Raw genomic sequence first — 16,579 nt, 5'->3', positions numbered from 1 at the left:
AGGGACAAGGGGACCACTTCAGGAGAGGAGCATTGGGGCCATTGGGCTACCTAAGGTGCTCCGTAAGGTAAGGTAGTTAGCCCATGAGAGCAAACCACAACACTCCCAGTCTCTCAGACGAGACAAGCGACGGGTACATCGACCTCAACCCAGTTTAGCGTGGCCCCGTCGGTACCTGCGTCGGGGGAATTTCTTGCTGCAGGGTGCGGAGCGCGGATTGGATTGGATTGCCTTTTTACCCAATCTGACCAATGAACGCCGTGAATTGCTGTTGCTTCAGTGCGTCTTCCTGACTGCGTATCGGTGCCGCCCCTCCCAGCTCTCAAATTGGATGGGACATTGCATCCATGGGCCCTGGGGGCAGGAAAGAGAGCGATCATGCCTTCCTGTGTCGTCAAGCGTCAAGAACACAGGCAGGTGCTGACCAAGGAATCCCCCATTCTGATGCGCTTCTCTCACGCGCTCCCCCGTGCTCTACCAAGGCAAGGACTAAGGAAGGCACGGCGCCCCTCGATTATCGGTACCTGCCTTTCTTACCACTCATTGGATCTGTAGGTAATAGACCTGCGTCCGCTGCTGAATTCCCCCTTCCCAAATTCCATGTCTTCATCTCTTCACACCATTCAGTAATCATCACCACCTTGCTTGCGCCATCCAGCCTGGCAAGAATAGGAACAATCTCCTGTCGGCGCAACTACAGAGTAGCAAATCTCGAATTGCATTACACTGCGCACTGCACTGACCTCATCCCGATCCCCCGCCCATCTTACCTTCACCTCCACTGGCATAATTACACATTACGGATACAATACACTCTTCCAATTGTGGTCGCGGTCCCAAGTCCGCCCATCCAATCCAATCCACGACTGCCCAGCTTCAGCTCCAGACTCGAGCTCTCAATCGTTTGCACTTGCTTGACCGTAATTATCTGCACACTTGCACTTTTACTTGCACTTTTACTTGCGCTTCTTCTGCCCGCAACGCACCAGTGCCATTCCCTGTTTCTTTCCCAGTACACGACCCGCATCTGGCCCTTTCTCTGCTCGTCCCGCCTGGGTCCTTTCTCACCCTCACTTAATTACACCATCCCCTCCCCTCGTCGACATTTCGGCCAAAATCCTACCGTCGCCCGTCCAGTCCTTCCTGTCCTCGTCCTTGTCCTCAGACTTGCGCGGGTCACGGACACAAGACCCTCCACTCTCTACTTACTCCAGTACCTGACCTCCCCACGCGGCCACGCCTCTTCGTCCGATCTCACTTTACCACCGCCCGACTGGAAACTCTTCCTTCCGTTCGACCATCCGTCCGACGTTTGGCTTGCGGTCCTCCCATTTAATTTCTCCTCCGTCTGTAGGAGAGCATCTTGCGCCTGCTTTTCTTTTCGACTGCGTCTGCGTCTGCGCCTACTACGCCTACGCCAACGCCTACACCTCTTCACTGCTGACGCTGCCGTTCCACGAGAATAGCAACGACGCATCTACACTAGCTCCAGCCATCGGCTCGGCACTCCATTCGTAAGTGCATATAACGGCGACGATCCTGCGTCCACTTCATCACTGCCCTCTTCCTGCCCCTATTTGCTGCAAGACCGCCCCTCCTTTTTGCACTGCACCACATGCAGACGGCAGATCTCCTGCCTCATCGTCTGCCGTTGTATCGCAGCCAACCAGACGACGAGGACCGCTGGCTGGGGACACCCACGTCTCTAGAACTCGACTTGGGGAGCCGCCTTTCGCATTGGTTCCTGTCCTGTTCCCGTTTGGTCTGACGCGACTTTGGCTTCTTCTCTCCGTCTCCAAACCCCTTCCTGACTGCCATTTCCCTGTCACATCGTGCAGGCGCTGCCCAGCACAATACCTGCTCCTCTCCGTTTCGCTGCGCTGCACCCGCTGCAATACCCTCTGCGGTTGGCTCGAGAGGGGCCTTTGAGCGGCTGGCAATTGCGCCCGACCCAGGTTGTCGTTGCTTGGTAGCTAACCTCATTTTACCAGACACTCTTTTCCGTCATCATCCCATTCTCCCATCATCCCCCCCTTTCCACTCTTTCCGGGAGGGTACGGATTCCCATTCTCTTACCACTTACAACGAGCACGCAAACAAGAGTTAGCCTAGGCAAGATCACAGGCCTGTCCGGAAAAATTGACTGCCAACTAGCTCCTCAACCCTCCAATTCCGACATCTAAGCCACCGTGCTATTCGACATCCTCTCGATAAGCGGTCCACACCTCCGCTACTTCCACGCAACCTATTTACGTCCTCCATAAACCGAACAAGCGCAACGGGCAGCTAGCATTGTGGTCGCATATGCTGCTTGTCCACTCCGTTTGCGGCTTCCGACTCTGAAACCTTTATTTTATGCTGAAGACCCCAGATAATGAGCCAGCCCCGTCGCTCTAGCTTCGGTATGCTTCTCAGACGTTCCAAGTCCGGCGACCTGGGGAAGGGTGGTAAGAAAGCCCAAGCCCTTCGCGAACAGCAGGAACGCGAACTCGAACGTCAGCGTCAGGCTGCAATCTCCAGAACTCCTCCCAAGCTCCCCGAGTTCTACAAGGCCAATGACCAGCTCTCCAACTCCATCCCCTCTGACCTGCGTGCTGAGGAGGCCTCAATCATGTCGGATCACACCATAGGTACCGCCTACTCGACCAGGCCCTCCATGGAACCCAGTCGCAGTATCGTGGGATCTGTGCCGCCTATGCCTCCCATTCCCGCGAATGCCTACGATCCCTATGCTCGCACCGAGAGCATGACGCACCGCGGACGCTACAGCTATGCTAGCAGCGCAATCAGCACTGTCAACAGCCCTAGAAGGGTTCGGAGAAGAAAGGATCCCACTCCCTTCAAGTGAGTCAACTCCCGAGACATTGTCATACCTGCCCTTTCTCTACAGCACACTAACTCTCTTTGTGTAGCGTTCTCGTCATTGGCACCCGAGGCGCTGGAAAGACGTCTTTCCTCGAATTCCTAAAGACTGCTCTGGCACTCCCGCCGAAGAAGCGATCCCGCAAGACCGAGGTTGAGGAGGAACCCGCTCCCAGATCTCCTCCTTCTGGCAACTTCGTCCCTCACTATCTCGAGACGGAGATTGACGGCGAGCGAATTGGCCTCACACTTTGGGATTCGGAAGGCTTGGAGAAGAATGTTGTTGATCTCCAGCTTAGGGAGATGTCGGCCTTCCTTGAGAGCAAGTTTGAAGAGACCTTCACCGAGGAAATGAAGGTGATTCGATCGCCTGGTGTACAGGATACCCACATCCATGCCGTCTTCATGGTTCTCGACCCAGCTCGTCTCGACCGCAACCTGGCGTCAGTCAAGGGCGGTGTGTCGAATGGACACAATGGCAAATACGCCCCTCCGGCTCGCATTTCGGGAGGTCTTGACGAGGATCTGGATCTGCAGGTGCTTCGTACCCTCCAGGGCAAGACTACCGTCATTCCCGTTATTTCCAAGTCGGACACGATCACGACTAAGCACATGAATGTCCTCAAGAAGACCGTTTGGGAAACCGTCAAGAAGTCGGGACTGGACCCGCTTGAGGCACTTGGCCTCGACGAGGATGATGACTCGACCAGGATCGAAGAGGAAGAAGAGGCTGTAACTGACGAAGAACACGCCGATTCTCACGACGAGGACGACTTCCCTATCCAAGGACGGGAAGGTGTACCCTCCTCCCCCGGCTCCAAACGGCTTTCTGGATCCTCCATCCGTCAACATAAGGCCAAGCAGGAGGCTAAGGAAGAGGAAGTGCCATTCCTCCCGCTTTCGGTCATCAGCCCTGACCTGTACGAACCCGAGGTTCTAGGACGTCAATTCCCCTGGGGTTTCGCGGACCCATACAACGAGGAGCACTGTGACTTCACCAGACTCAAGGACGCCGTCTTTAGCGAGTGGAGAGCCGAACTTCGTGAGGCCAGCAGAGAGCAGTGGTACGAGGGCTGGCGAACTTCGCGACTTAAGAATAGCCCGAATGCTCGCCGCCGATAGACCACTTGAGATTTGGTCCATGGGCATTGCAACTTGGACTGTCGATACCCTTACCTTTCTGAACCAAACAGCCCTTTTCGATGGCTGGCTTTACACCTGATTTCCGCACTTGTCGATGAGATTTGAAAGCACCGCGCAGCATACCCCCTTTTCCTCTGTCACATACCAATTCTTACGAACTTCTATGGTTGGAGGGCGCCCAAAATATGGCGAAATGACAGCATTATCAGCCCAACTTCGCATGACGAAACTCCTTGATATCCCTGTTGCTTTCTTACCTCGACGATAGCTCAGGCAAGATGACGACGTATACCAGCATTTCCGACTCGAGCAACCGGATGACACTAGCATCGCCAAGACGCCTGTCACGCACGAGAAGGATGCAAGACTTAGTTTATTGTACTTTTGGCACCGAAAATACGTTTCGCGGCTTCTTTACTGGCAGCGACCACCCTTAGCTTTACCAGAACTTTCTTTCTTTGTTCTTCTAACTTCGCTTCTTTAACGACATTCAAGATTCTGGGGACGAAAGAGTAGACTGAGTTTAGCGGCGGTTGTAATCAGTCACATTTGGTTGGAGAGCAGGTGGATAGAGAATGCCTGCGATTCGATTCAAGCGGGCAGGAGAGATACAGGTTGGAATCAACCATTATGGTGATTCTCCGGGAGAGGCCAGCCGATAGCTATAGGGCAGTCTTGATAGGGTCCGATGTTCTATTCACGAATTTTGATTTGTCTTCTTCATGACGAGATTGCTTGACTCGCTGCATCATAAATATTACTTACTTTCCTAAGAGGTAACAGCTAGTTTTATCTACCTGACCCTATTTCTCTCACGTCCGCCTATGAATACTTCAGAAATAAAGTAAAACTTGGGACAGGACTAGAGACGAATGTACTGACACCTTGAAAACTGCACACATGAGATTTTGAGGGACGCAACAGATGGTTAACTGGCGTCCTAGTGAGCTCACCCACGTCTGATGAAAAAGTGAGGTTTGCATTCGAATATCCCATGTCCATCCCATGAACGCCTTCAGGCTTGCATAGTACATGCTGCCAACAATATCAATAGCCAAGAATGTCCCCAATTCTCACCAATAACAATGATCTCGCATAATCTCACAACTGGTTCCCCCTTTCCCCCTCATCCCATAAGGATACCTTGACGATGTTGAGACTTCAAGCACTCCGGATGTGATATATATAAGTAAAGTGAGAAACGGAAAGGGGGGGGGGGGGGATCTGCGCAAGTAGCTGCTGCACCGGGCCAGGCCAGCCAGCCAGCCAGGGTTTCTTCTTCTTCTTCGTCTACTACAACTCATCGTCTTCGTCGTCACTCTCCAGCGGCACGTACTCGGTATGCGTGGGCTCGCCCGCCGCGTCGACGTCGCCCTCCCTCCGGTCCGGGTTCTTTCCGCGGCTGATGAGGGCCAGGCGTTCCTTTTTACCGAGGGCGATACCGTCGAAGCCCGGGTAGAGATTCAAGTCGGCTCTGATTGGTGTTTTTATGATTAGCTCCCGGGCATTCATTGAGAAGCGTGGATCCGTCAAGGGACGAGAGAGAGAGAGAGAGAGAGAGAGAGAGAGGGATAGCGAGACAACATACTTTAACAAATCAACTTTGAGATTCCGCGCCTTGTCGCGGATAGCTTGCTGGTCTCGCGGGTGATCAAAGACGCAGTCCTCCCTCTCCTCGAAGCTGTCGCCGCCGTAGCCGCCTCCAAGGTTGCTGGCAGCAGCGATCTGGCGTTTCGCGATGAGCGCCCAGAGGCAGTTGTGGTGTTCTATGAGCCGGATGAGGCGGTGGGTGTCTTTGTCGGACCAGGGGACGCGCTGCTGCGGGCCGGCGCGGGACGCTGGGCGGCGGTTCATCTCGTTGATTTCGCGGAAGGAGGCGACGGTGGTGGCTGTGCTCGAGACGCTGCTTCGGGAGGCGGAGGTGGAGGCGGGAGCAGAGGAGGCTGGGGCGCTGGTTGGGAGGGAGGAGCGGGGGCGTCGTTGGAGGGCGGTTGTTGTTGATGATGAGGCGGAGGAAGAGGGCTGGCGTGGGGGTGGTGGTGCGGTTGAGGGGAGGGTTTTGCGTTTCGAGGGGGGAGGGGGCATGTCGCGGCGGTCGCGGGCGAGTTGGGCTCTCCGTTGGGGGTTCGGGTCGCGGTCGTCTTCTTCGAAGGGGTCGTCGGACTCTTGGGATTGTTGGGAGTGGGAGAGGGAGGTTTCGCGGGGTCGTTTTCTGCCGCTGTTGTTGACAGCTATGAAGTCGGAGGAGCGCGGGGCGGCGGTGCTGGGGCCGGCTTTGGCGGAGGAGGAAGAAGGTTGCGTACTACGGATGATTGCGGTGCTGGGGAGGCCTGCGATGATGGCTGAGAGGTCGCTCGGCGCCGGGGAGGGGTTACGGCGACGGTGGTCCTCTGCCTCTTCTTCGTAGTAGTCGTCGCCAATGCCGCCGTTGATGATGGGTTCGGCGGTGGCTCCGCGCTGAGAGCTGCGTTGGGATCCGCGCTGGGAGTTTGCTAGTGATGGAGATGGACGTGTGCGCGAGGGGTGCTCGCGGGAGAGCTTTGCTAGGAGTTGCACGTTTGACCGGGACAAGATGTCTTCGCGCCTGTAGTCGAGTCAGTATATTGGTTACGTATAGACAGTGTCTAGAGGAGGGCCGTACACGTCGTTGCGGACTATATCCTGTGGCGCGCTCGAGGGGAGGGAGTCCGTCGGAGAAGATTCCCTTGGCCCTTGCGGCGGGTCCTTCAAGATAACACTGAGTTCATCGATCATCTTGCTGCACCAAGAGGAAATCTTGCCGATGAAGTCGACCGGGTCGTCGTCGGCTTCGTTCTGTGACTGATCAGGCGACCCCTCGAGCGGGAACATCTCGTCGAGGACCTGGATGGCATCATCCACGTTCTTGTCCACGATGGCGTCGTAAATTTGTTTTGCCCTCTCTGCGAAACGCTCCGCCATGCGGCCGTTGATGCCCCTGAACGGTCCATATTGGAGAGCCTCTTCCGCATCGACGGAGGACTCTAAAGGCATGCAGAAAAGCTCCGCTGCGATGTCAGCAGGATTCTGCTGGTCGTCCTGCAAGGCCTTCAGGCTCGTAATCAGCCGCTGCGTGCGAATGTCGAGTGCAAGCTCGATGTCGTCTTCGGTAACGTGGTCGGCGTAGTCGTCGTATGGGCACAGCGGTGCGGGAAAGTCCTCGTCGAGGCGCTCGAAGATCTTCCAGACCCTATCAAAGTTGTCCTCCTTGCGAAGCTCGGCGTCGGATATGACGTTGAGTAGCGACGTGGCGTTGGCGCCGATGATGACGGCCCGCGCCTTCATCTGCTGCCTTTCGCTAATGTCCTCGATGCTGGTGAGGAGGTCGATGAAGAGCGCGTCGGTCTCCACGAAAAACTCGCGGATGCGGAACCAGTTGCCCCGGAAGACGGGCAGCAGCCGGTGCCAGGATTTGCTACCTGGTTTTGGGTTCCGGAGCAGTCTCGCTAGGGCTTCGGATTCGTGCCATAATGAGTCGAGCGCGTTCTCCTTTAGTTCTGCTTCGACGAGATCCTGGGATGCGTCATCTTCGATGTCGGATTTCTCCGACTCGTCGTCACTGCCGTCATCCTCTATTCCCGGTAGCTGTGAGCGTCCTGTTGTGTTCCCACGTCAGCATTTCATCGAGCGAAAGTGCAAGACGGATCGCACCTTGTGAAGCTCTCGGTGCTGATGAGCCCGGTGCTTCTGTGGGAGGGTTAGTGAAATACGTCTTCGCAAGGGAGAGAGCGCAGCGTTGACGAACTTGAGAATAACGTGTATGCAGCAGTCATGTAGGCCGGGGTCGCATATCTCTGTGTGCCGGAGATGCTTTGCGATCCCATTTCTAGGGTGGTTGTTAACCTTGCACTTCAGATGGTCCATTATGAACACAGATGAGCAGGACTCACCACTGTCGTTATCTTGGGGGTTGATGTCTCGCACAATCTCCTTCGCATTGAAGCGCGCAACTGGTTCGTTTCTGTACAGATCTTCCTGTTCCCTCTTCTCCACATCTTCCTCCCTTTCTTCCCGTTCTTCCGCCATCTCTCGCAACGTGGTGCTCGTCGGGGCGACCTTATCTCTTCCCCTACCTCGCGTCGTTGGCCGAGATGCAGCAGATGCAGAAACGGTGGTGGTCTCGGTGCTTTCGACGCGTTCCGTCAAGTTTGCGCCGCCTGCTCGACGTCGTGTCAACCGCACAGAACGAGAGTCCTGGACATCATTTCCCGGAGACTCCGGAGCGCCACGGCCCGTTCTTGTGCGGGCCATGCTGTTTGACTCGCTATGTTGTTCCTGGAATGACTGGGGTTGCTGCAAAGGCGCGTATTTTGTTGGGGTTGGATAGGGATGTTGAGTTTCTTACTAACCGGATTCTCTAACCCTAACCCCGACGATGATCGGATTGGTGTATGTTGATCGAGGCGTGGGGCTTGACGCGTTCACACTGTGCTCTGGCTGCCTTAGGTGTCCATGCGCGAGCAACCGCGTCGCCTCTTTATTAGAAACAACAAGGTTTAAGCACCCCCTCTCCAACATATATATCTGTTTATTGGTTCAATTGTGGAAAGAAGAGCTGCGCCATGGTACCTTATTATTTGGTAGACTCTCAGATAGATTTTTTTTGGAAGAAGATTCTGAAGGGCTTCTATTGCCTCACGTCATCATTCTAGGCACGATTTCAGGTAGGTACATGATGAAAGAACGGCAGGTTCACCACGAAGCGCAGGCTTTCACCGTCACCCTCCGGTCTCACTGGAGAAACTTCGAGCGTATCGTTTGCATTTGACGAAACGTTGTTGGCGTTGTCCACTTCTTCGTTTGTGGCGAAAAACAAGTTGGCTTCAGCTGCGCATGCCTATTCGGGCACTAGAAGCTGTGCACCTCATGCTGCCTGTGCCGACTTCTTAGCTCAGATGCCAGGTGGGCCTGTCTCCCGTTGATATACTTTGATGAAGTCCATGATGTAGAACTCTTCTCCAGTGTATTGCTATATAATCTTGTGTGATATTCATACGATTGCGAGGGTACTGATGTTGGAGCTTTGGACCCTTTGGTTGTGGTTAAAAGCTCGTGTGGCGACGAACGGCCGTATAAGTGGGTTCTGCCTTTCGACTACAGGCAAACACTGAAACACGCTGAATGAGAGCACTCTTTGCGCTTCTCTCAATTGAATCTCATTACCTCCGAAGATCTCCCGGGATTAAATGGGCACCAGACGGAGAAGCACTCCCTACATATGGATGCACTATGGATTGTTCAAACAGACTCGACTGAGGACCCTCACTTGAGGCTACGGTTATTGCAGAGGCCCAACCCGTTCGGAGAGAGTCTTATCTTCAGACCCTATCATTGCTGCTTCTTTTCCAAGTTCTTGAGAGGGACATCCTTTCCGAAGAGGCCTAAAAGGTAAGCCGTTCTGGTCAGACAGAGAAGGGCCTGGGATTGTTAGCACAGCACATGGCTAGAAATAGAAGGGTGGTCGCACCGTGACACCCACGTTGCCCCAGGCCATGGAATTCCAGCTCGCCACGTCGAGGAAGCGATCGAGGCCCATAACGTGATAGCATACGTAAATGTGACCAAGGTCGGCTATCCAAAGAGCAACGAGGTAGCCGCGCACAACCTTTAGCTCGTTGGTGAGGTTGAGCACGGCTAGCCCGACCATGGCCATGAGCAGGTATATATTTCCGAGCTGGAGGGCCACGAGACGGGCATTATCAGATTCCGCAGTTGGCACGGCGGCCGAGATGGCGCCCTGTACGATCTGCTCGGATATGAACCAATCCGGATTAATAACGGCCCCTAGGAAACCGCCGACGCTTTTGAGAAAACGCGCATCAGCTCAGTGGCGGGTGAGAATTGGATTGTCAGGGTGGCGAGAGAGTGTGAGAACGAACGTACAGTGAGATGGGCTCGAAGACGGTGAAGACCAGTCTAGGGAAGGTTGGAAGAGCCGCAGCCGCCGCCATGGTGAAAGTAGTGGCCGTTGGTACCGGTCAGCTAGTGAGAAGTGGGATGGAGGGGGATTGAAAGCGGTGCAACAACAAAGGTGGTCACCGAACCCTTGTTGATGTTCTATGGAAGGGACAGGTGTTTTCTCGAAGACGGAGGGGCGGTTGACAGGCAGGCAGGGCAGGCAGAATTTTGAGGCCAGAATGGGGGCCGAAGAAGGCGAATAAAGGTAGGGAGGGGCAACAGGCAACGCAATTGATCAGACCGAGAAGCTGTGAGACGTTCTTTCAGCTCGGTGGAGGGTTTGTGGTGTGGTGGTCACTGTAATGTGTCATGCAAGAATTCGGAGAGGCGGAGGCGGAGGCAGAGACCACGGATGGCGGTAAATCGGAGCGAGACACATGTCTTGGGTACATGAGGTAAGGTACACTGGACGGATGCCGTACGGAATAATAGGTAGTGAGCAACCCAGACCATGGAAGCCGTAACACAGGTGCTCAGGAAGATGCCTCTAAGGTTGCCGGCTTCGCACCGAGCTGGGTTGAAGCTACGCAGGCAATGGAAGCAGGTTACGCAGGTTGGCAGGACCCAATTCAGGCTCAGGGAAAGGGAGATCCATCATCCTGTGAACCTAAGGTGGGACGAGAGGTGTGCACGGTGAGCCATCTAGTCAGTGCCTTGACCGACTTGCCAATGTCTGTCAAACTCAAGGTTAATCAGTCCATTGCCTGCTGGCAGATTTCTCTTGCTAAAGTTGGGCATCCATCAACTCTTTTGTCCTTCCACAGTACCTTGATAGGGTAAATAGATGTATGGACCTGCTGTCTGCCTGGTATTGAGGCATCAAGGTATCTTCTATTACCTACAAGTCACCTTTGTGACATATGCGTGGTCATGACATGTGTATTGAAGAGAGAGGCAAAGAGACCGAGACTGACAGAGAAAGCTGCGTGCCGGCGCGGAGAAGAAGAAACGGGCTTTCGCTGGGCAGCAGCCAATGATAACCACAAAGTATTAAAGTTACTTGGCACACCGGCCGCCGCTGCAGGTTGGTATCAGCAAATACCGCAAACCCAACCGCGCTAGTCTCATTTGCCGCTTCTACGGTGGAGAATCTTCACGTGGAACTTCCATCGTTGGGCAAATCTTCTAGGAGGAGCCCTGCAGCCATGGTGCCTGTGGTGAGCCCGTCTGCCTGTCAAGCCGGGCCCTGAAATGCTGTAAGCCAATCCTTAGCTGCTTCACGCTTTGCTTTACTGATAGATACCCTTACCTACCCACGCTACCTTACCTCCCGCCTTCCATTCCTAATGCTCCCCTCCGCCTTTCGGTCACCTCAATCACTGCCCGTCTTTGCTACCTGAGCAAACTCGTTGAAGACTCGAGTCCAAGTCTTGTCTTCGTCTGCTCCTCCTCCTCCTCCTCCTTCTCCTCCTCCTCCTCCTCCTTCTCCTCCTCCTCACCATCCTGCCCGCACGCCGCCGACCTTACACCCATCCATCCCGCGTCCATTGTCTCTCCTTCTTTCCTTCGCCTCTCCCCTTCACTCCTCTTCTCTTCGCCTGTGTTGTTTCCTACCTCAAATTTTAAACCAAATGCCCACTCCGACTTTCCTAGCCCACGATGGCCTACATCGAGCCACGCCTCATCCACCTGCTGAACGATTCCACCACGCCACAGCTCGCTCACGCTGATCTGCCGCCCCTCCGTCTAGCCTTCTCTCGTCCCTCCGAGAGGCCCTTCCCACTCGAGCCTGAGACCACCCATCGCGAGGAAAACACCAAAGGGCCCTCGCTCGCCACCACCCACGGAGCCCCACCACAGAATCCCGGCACCCTCGACGACAGCTTCTCCGCACGAGATTCACGAAAGGATGACGAACCACCAATCGATCGGGGAGCAGTCAACAGCACCGCGCACTTACAATTGAGACTGCTCTTGGGCGACGACCGAGATAATGTAGACTCCTCCTTTTCTCTGAGCAAGATCCTCGATGAGGTGCCCGAAAACAAAGATGATTCCGCAAATAAGAAGAGGCACCGCAACGTTGCCACCAAGGATGACTTTGTGCAGCTACCACAGCCGGTCAAGAAACAAAAGCCAATTCAACCCCAAGTCATGCCGACTATGCCGCCTATTATCAATGGCTTACACGAACCTCCCCCCGATGCTGCGCTGTTCCCGCCCATCGCCTCCAACGACTTCAACGAGCCCGAAAGCAACCAGCTCAAGCCGCTTCGAGATTTCGCGCCTGTGCCCGAGGAGAAGGATATGGAAATGGAGGTTGAGAAGCCCGCTGAGGCTGACTCGACAACATCCAAGAACTCGAAATCTAGTGGTGGCAAAACAAGGAAGAAGGCGATGAAGCCGAGGCGCAAGTGGTCCGAAGCTGAGACAAACCACCTACTGCTGGGTGTCAATCGGCACGGCGTTGGAAAGTGGACCGACATCCTTGCAGACCCCGACTTCAACTTCAATGACCGAACTGCGGGCGACTTGAAGGACCGGTTTCGCACCTGCTGCCCGAACGAGTTGCGCAGGACTAACAGCGAACCGAAGATTACAACTGCTGCTGCCGCGCCGCCAACGACTCCAACCGAACCAAAGGCCAAAGCTAAAACGGGTCTGTTGTCGGAAAATATACTCATAGCCCAAGATGAGGCTGCAGCCAGCGAATCGTCCCAAATGACACAGGCTGATTTGGACGCCTTTCCTAAGATGAAGAGGAGTAGGGCGCACCGCAAGAAGCTGGAGGATTTAGCGGAGCTAGGAATACACGGTCCATTCAAGAAGTCTCACAGAAGAGAAAGACGACCTTTTACCGACCAAGACGACAAGCAAATACTCGAAGGGCTGGACAAATATGGACCAGCCTGGACCAAGATCCAGAGAGACCCACGCTTTAGTCTGTCTGGAAGACAACCGACCGACCTAAGAGACAGGGTTCGGAACAAGTACCCCAGCGTTTATGCCAAGATTGAGAAGGGACTCTTCCAGCCCCAGGACGGGCGAGGGGGCGATACCCTCGAACCAACGGTTAGCATGAGCATCTCGAATACTCTGCAGCCCAACAGGCCACCTCCAATGGAGGCAGCATTGAATAGAACCAACTCAAAGGAAGACCTCCCTAGGTGGCCTTTGTCTGTCGTTGACAATGGAGAGGTGCCTGCCAGTCAGCAGGCCTTCGACTTTGGCGAAACAACTACGGCGACATTCATGGGAAGTGCGGGAGAGATGGACATCTCTCGCCTACTGCTGGACGACTCACAAGTCGCCAGCTCGACCGCGATATACGCACCCGATTAGACGTCTGAATCGACGTCACCACAACGTTCCGCTGGGTGTTGGAATCTCAATAGCCCTTCGGCAGCTTGATCTTCATCCTGCTGCGTCTTTTCAGTGGCCTAGTGCACTTGCTAGGTTTCGACCTCTTGCCTTGTGTGCAGGAATTTGTGTCGAACATTAGAATCAAAAGTGCTACGTATTGTTTGCTTACGCGGCGTACATGGAGAATTGGGGTGCTTCGCTACCCGAACGGTCGTTTCTGGACATAGATCTATACCAATTGGGGTTCCGTAATCACATTTTGGAGATACGGCGCATAAACAGGTATCTTTGGCCAAGGATGGACAAAAGGGGGTTTGGAGTGAATTAGATGGACTACGGTCGTTTCTGTGCAAGAACGAGTTAGTGTTCCGGACAGGCTATCTGGATAGAGTGTCGAGATCCGGGCACTGTGAGCTAGAAAGCACCAATCGCTAGATGATTGTATTGAATATAGTGCACACGACCGGTGCACACTATGAACCTGGAATTCTTCACGCCCCGATATGCCAATGATGGAACTTGAATAGTCTCGGACAAGAGGTGCCCATTACGTATTGTGCTTTTGGTGGGGCCGCTGTCATCGGCCTTACCAGCAAAGCCCGTGTTGCCATGCGCCGGCCGTGGACGGATCCACCAACCGCCGAATTAACGGAGCACGAGAGCCAAGTGGATCAAGCACACGGACCATCTCGCTTAATCGAGTTGACCACTGAATGTCGCCGGATTATCGAAGCCCCGCTCCTGCTTTTGACCGCCCAGAGACACAAGTGTAGGGTTCGAAAAACCTACGCCTCACAGAAAATTTCCAGCCCGATCCCTCTGTACTCCACGTCCCGAGTTGAATCTGAGTATCTCGACTTCGACCTTCACACCCACCGACCAGATACCCCCATAGGCTAATCGGCAGTCAGACAAAATGGGCAAGGGACTGTAAGTACTTGATATCCAATCCTCATTTTCAATCTCAATATTGTCATCGACGCGATTCGGGATTCTGTTTGTCGCTCGAGCGATTTTGACTTGCCCGCCGCGACGAACTGAAGGAAAATTTCGAAGACAATATTCCAGATCATGATCGAGCCCATTCTCGACACGAACAAATATTCTGACAATGCCCTCACAGCAAGAAGCACCAGAAGCGCCTTAGCGCGCCTTCGCACTGGCTCCTGGACAAGCTTTCCGGAACCTACGCTCCCCGCCCCTCGGCCGGTCCTCACAAGCTTCGCGACTGCTTGCCGCTGATCGTCTTCCTCCGCAACCGCCTCAAGTACGCCCTTAACTTCCGCGAGACCCGCTCCATCCTCATGCAGCGCCTCATCAAGGTCGACGGCAAGGTCCGCACCGACATGACCTACCCCGCCGGCTTCATGGACGTCATCACCATCGACAAGACTGGCGAGAACTTCCGTCTCATCTACGACACCAAGGGCCGCTTCACCGTCCACCGCATCCAGGCCGAGGAGGCCGAGTACAAGCTCGGCAAGGTCAAGCGCGTTCAGCTTGGCCGCGGTGGAATCCCATTCTTGGTCACGCACGATGCGAGAACGTGAGTTTGCACACTCTGCACTGGTTCTGTCAGACATCATTCAGCCGTTGGATCAAGCTTTGGTCGATTCGTCATCACCCAAAATGCTCTCTTGTTCAATTCCTGGAATAAGACTTCCCAATCAATTGAAATCCCCTTCCCTTTTGAAGTGGGAGGGAGGCGGAATTGCAACGTCAAAAAGAAGAATATTGGCCGATTACGAAGAAAAGAGATTGGAGCTATACACATCCGACGGCTGTAATGTATCACCCCGTCCGAACCCTCTTTGCTGACTCTTTATCTCTACAGCATCCGCTACCCTGACCCCCTCGTCAAGGTCAACGACACTGTCAAGATCAACCTTGCCACCGGCAAGATTGAGGACTTCATCAAGTTCGACACCGGCTCCATTGCCATGGTCACCGGCGGTCGCAACATGGGTCGTGTCGGTGTCATCACCCACCGTGAGCGCCACGACGGAGGTTTCAACATCGTCCACATCAAGGACGCCATTGACAACACCTTCGCCACCCGTGAGTCCAACGTCTTCGTCATCGGCTCCGAGAAGCCCTGGATCTCCCTGCCCAAGGGCAAGGGTGTCAAGCTCTCCATCGCCGAGGAGCGTGACCGCCGCCGCGCCAACGCCCTCGCCGGCAACTAAGCGTCTTGTCTTCCTCTTCTACGAAATGATGAAGGTTGCGCGTGAGTCTGCTGCGTGTGCTGCAGCCAGGCTGCTCCGAAAGGTGACACCTCGGCTGCATTGCTACACACTTTCGTGAATGTCTCTTCTCGGGGACGGAAACGGTTATTTGGGTCGGGCAAATGGGATTGAGCATGATCAAAAAAATTACGGAGTCTAGGGCTGATTTTAGAGTTGTCGGCTTCGACTAACCCTGCAGATAGCTGCGGCCAATACCAAGCCATTGAAGGTCACTCTTCCGCCCAATCTTGAGTTCCCATATGCCTCGCTCCGTGATGTTGTCTCGTGAGAACATCGTATCCTACCTCCACCTGGGAGACAGCGACGTAATCATGTATCATTGCACTCTGACGTATTGTTGTCCGCCGCGTAACGTCTCTTGGTGTCTACTGATTCAGAACTGGCCACATAGAAGTGAAAACCGTACAGCACAGGCTTCCCAAGTCTTGACAATTAACGTAACTCGATAAACATTGTGGCTAGCGTGCAGACCCATAAGTTTTACAAAGTGATTCGATGTATTCACTTTCGCAACGTCCTCATGGGAATCCATTAGAGGCTTTCCCCCCATGCAGCTTGCCCTCGGAGATAACATCTGCCAGACAAACAATCATGAACCCCTCCATAAAGCCTTCCACTAGCAGCACGTCCTTAGCTCGAGGCATCAGCCATAAACCACTCATCACCCCAATATATACCTGCCCGCTAGGTAATTCTCATCTTACCATGCACCGACCTTTCCCCATGCTCAACTCCCAAGGAAAAGGGAAGCGCGGGTTATACTTCATCAAAGCACACAGCCATCGAGAGGAAGAGACAAAGTAGAGCGAAGGACAGAAAAGGGCCGCAGTTACATCGCCAAGTTTCCCGAGGGGCCCAAAACCAGTCGACCACTAAGCCCACACGGAAAACCACGACCGCACAGTAGGTAACCGGTCTCGTGCCCTCTGCTGCATGCTTGTATGACGCAGGCTCACCCCGGCAGTCCACGTTTGGTCTACAGCCACGAGATCGTTTGGACATAGGTACTGTGCAGCATTCTTACGCGCACACACACACACACACACACA

General features: G+C 54.3%; 8 protein-coding genes across 8 annotated transcripts; 4 read left to right on the top strand and 4 right to left on the bottom strand.

Annotated features, from left to right (window-relative positions):
* Window positions 1-347: 347 nt before the first annotated feature.
* CTAM01_09988 (uncharacterized protein) lies at window positions 348-1,466 on the top strand (the record flags this gene model as incomplete). Its single annotated transcript, XM_060526004.1, has 1 exon — window positions 348-1,466. The coding sequence occupies one exon, from the start codon at window positions 348-350 to the stop codon at window positions 1,464-1,466; it is 1,119 nt and encodes a 372-aa protein (XP_060379332.1).
* A 172-nt stretch (window positions 1,467-1,638) lies between these two features.
* CTAM01_09987 (uncharacterized protein) lies at window positions 1,639-1,983 on the bottom strand (the record flags this gene model as incomplete). The annotated part of the gene is made up of 1 exon (XM_060526003.1): window positions 1,639-1,983. One exon carries the CDS (start codon window positions 1,981-1,983, stop codon window positions 1,639-1,641), a length of 345 nt encoding a protein of 114 aa, XP_060379331.1.
* A 391-nt stretch (window positions 1,984-2,374) lies between these two features.
* On the top strand, window positions 2,375-3,984 carry CTAM01_09986 (uncharacterized protein; the record flags this gene model as incomplete). The annotated part of the gene is made up of 2 exons (XM_060526002.1): window positions 2,375-2,844; window positions 2,913-3,984. 2 exons carry the CDS (start codon window positions 2,375-2,377, stop codon window positions 3,982-3,984), a joined length of 1,542 nt encoding a protein of 513 aa, XP_060379330.1.
* Window positions 3,985-5,298: 1,314 nt separating this feature from the next.
* CTAM01_09985 (uncharacterized protein) lies at window positions 5,299-8,274 on the bottom strand (the record flags this gene model as incomplete). Its single annotated transcript, XM_060526001.1, has 6 exons — window positions 5,299-5,479; window positions 5,594-6,589; window positions 6,647-7,619; window positions 7,675-7,710; window positions 7,769-7,849; window positions 7,914-8,274. 6 exons carry the CDS (start codon window positions 8,272-8,274, stop codon window positions 5,299-5,301), a joined length of 2,628 nt encoding a protein of 875 aa, XP_060379329.1.
* Window positions 8,275-9,351: 1,077 nt separating this feature from the next.
* Window positions 9,352-9,974, bottom strand: CTAM01_09984 (uncharacterized protein; the record flags this gene model as incomplete). Its single annotated transcript, XM_060526000.1, has 3 exons — window positions 9,352-9,441; window positions 9,491-9,824; window positions 9,907-9,974. The coding sequence occupies 3 exons, from the start codon at window positions 9,972-9,974 to the stop codon at window positions 9,352-9,354; spliced, it is 492 nt and encodes a 163-aa protein (XP_060379328.1).
* A 1,132-nt stretch (window positions 9,975-11,106) lies between these two features.
* Window positions 11,107-11,469, bottom strand: CTAM01_09983 (uncharacterized protein; the record flags this gene model as incomplete). The annotated part of the gene is made up of 2 exons (XM_060525999.1): window positions 11,107-11,167; window positions 11,318-11,469. The coding sequence occupies 2 exons, from the start codon at window positions 11,467-11,469 to the stop codon at window positions 11,107-11,109; spliced, it is 213 nt and encodes a 70-aa protein (XP_060379327.1).
* Window positions 11,470-11,580: 111 nt separating this feature from the next.
* Window positions 11,581-13,263, top strand: CTAM01_09982 (MYB DNA-binding domain-containing protein; the record flags this gene model as incomplete). The annotated part of the gene is made up of 1 exon (XM_060525998.1): window positions 11,581-13,263. One exon carries the CDS (start codon window positions 11,581-11,583, stop codon window positions 13,261-13,263), a length of 1,683 nt encoding a protein of 560 aa, XP_060379326.1.
* Window positions 13,264-14,200: 937 nt separating this feature from the next.
* Window positions 14,201-15,470, top strand: CTAM01_09981 (ribosomal family S4e; the record flags this gene model as incomplete). Its single annotated transcript, XM_060525997.1, has 3 exons — window positions 14,201-14,214; window positions 14,408-14,830; window positions 15,119-15,470. 3 exons carry the CDS (start codon window positions 14,201-14,203, stop codon window positions 15,468-15,470), a joined length of 789 nt encoding a protein of 262 aa, XP_060379325.1.
* Window positions 15,471-16,579: the final 1,109 nt, after the last annotated feature.

This window comes from Colletotrichum tamarilloi, assembly GCF_030869305.1.
Source record: "Colletotrichum tamarilloi strain Tom-12 chromosome Unknown Scaffold_43.1, whole genome shotgun sequence".
Lineage (NCBI taxonomy): Eukaryota > Fungi > Ascomycota > Sordariomycetes > Glomerellales > Glomerellaceae > Colletotrichum > Colletotrichum tamarilloi.
This window is presented reverse-complemented; position numbering and strand designations above follow the sequence as displayed.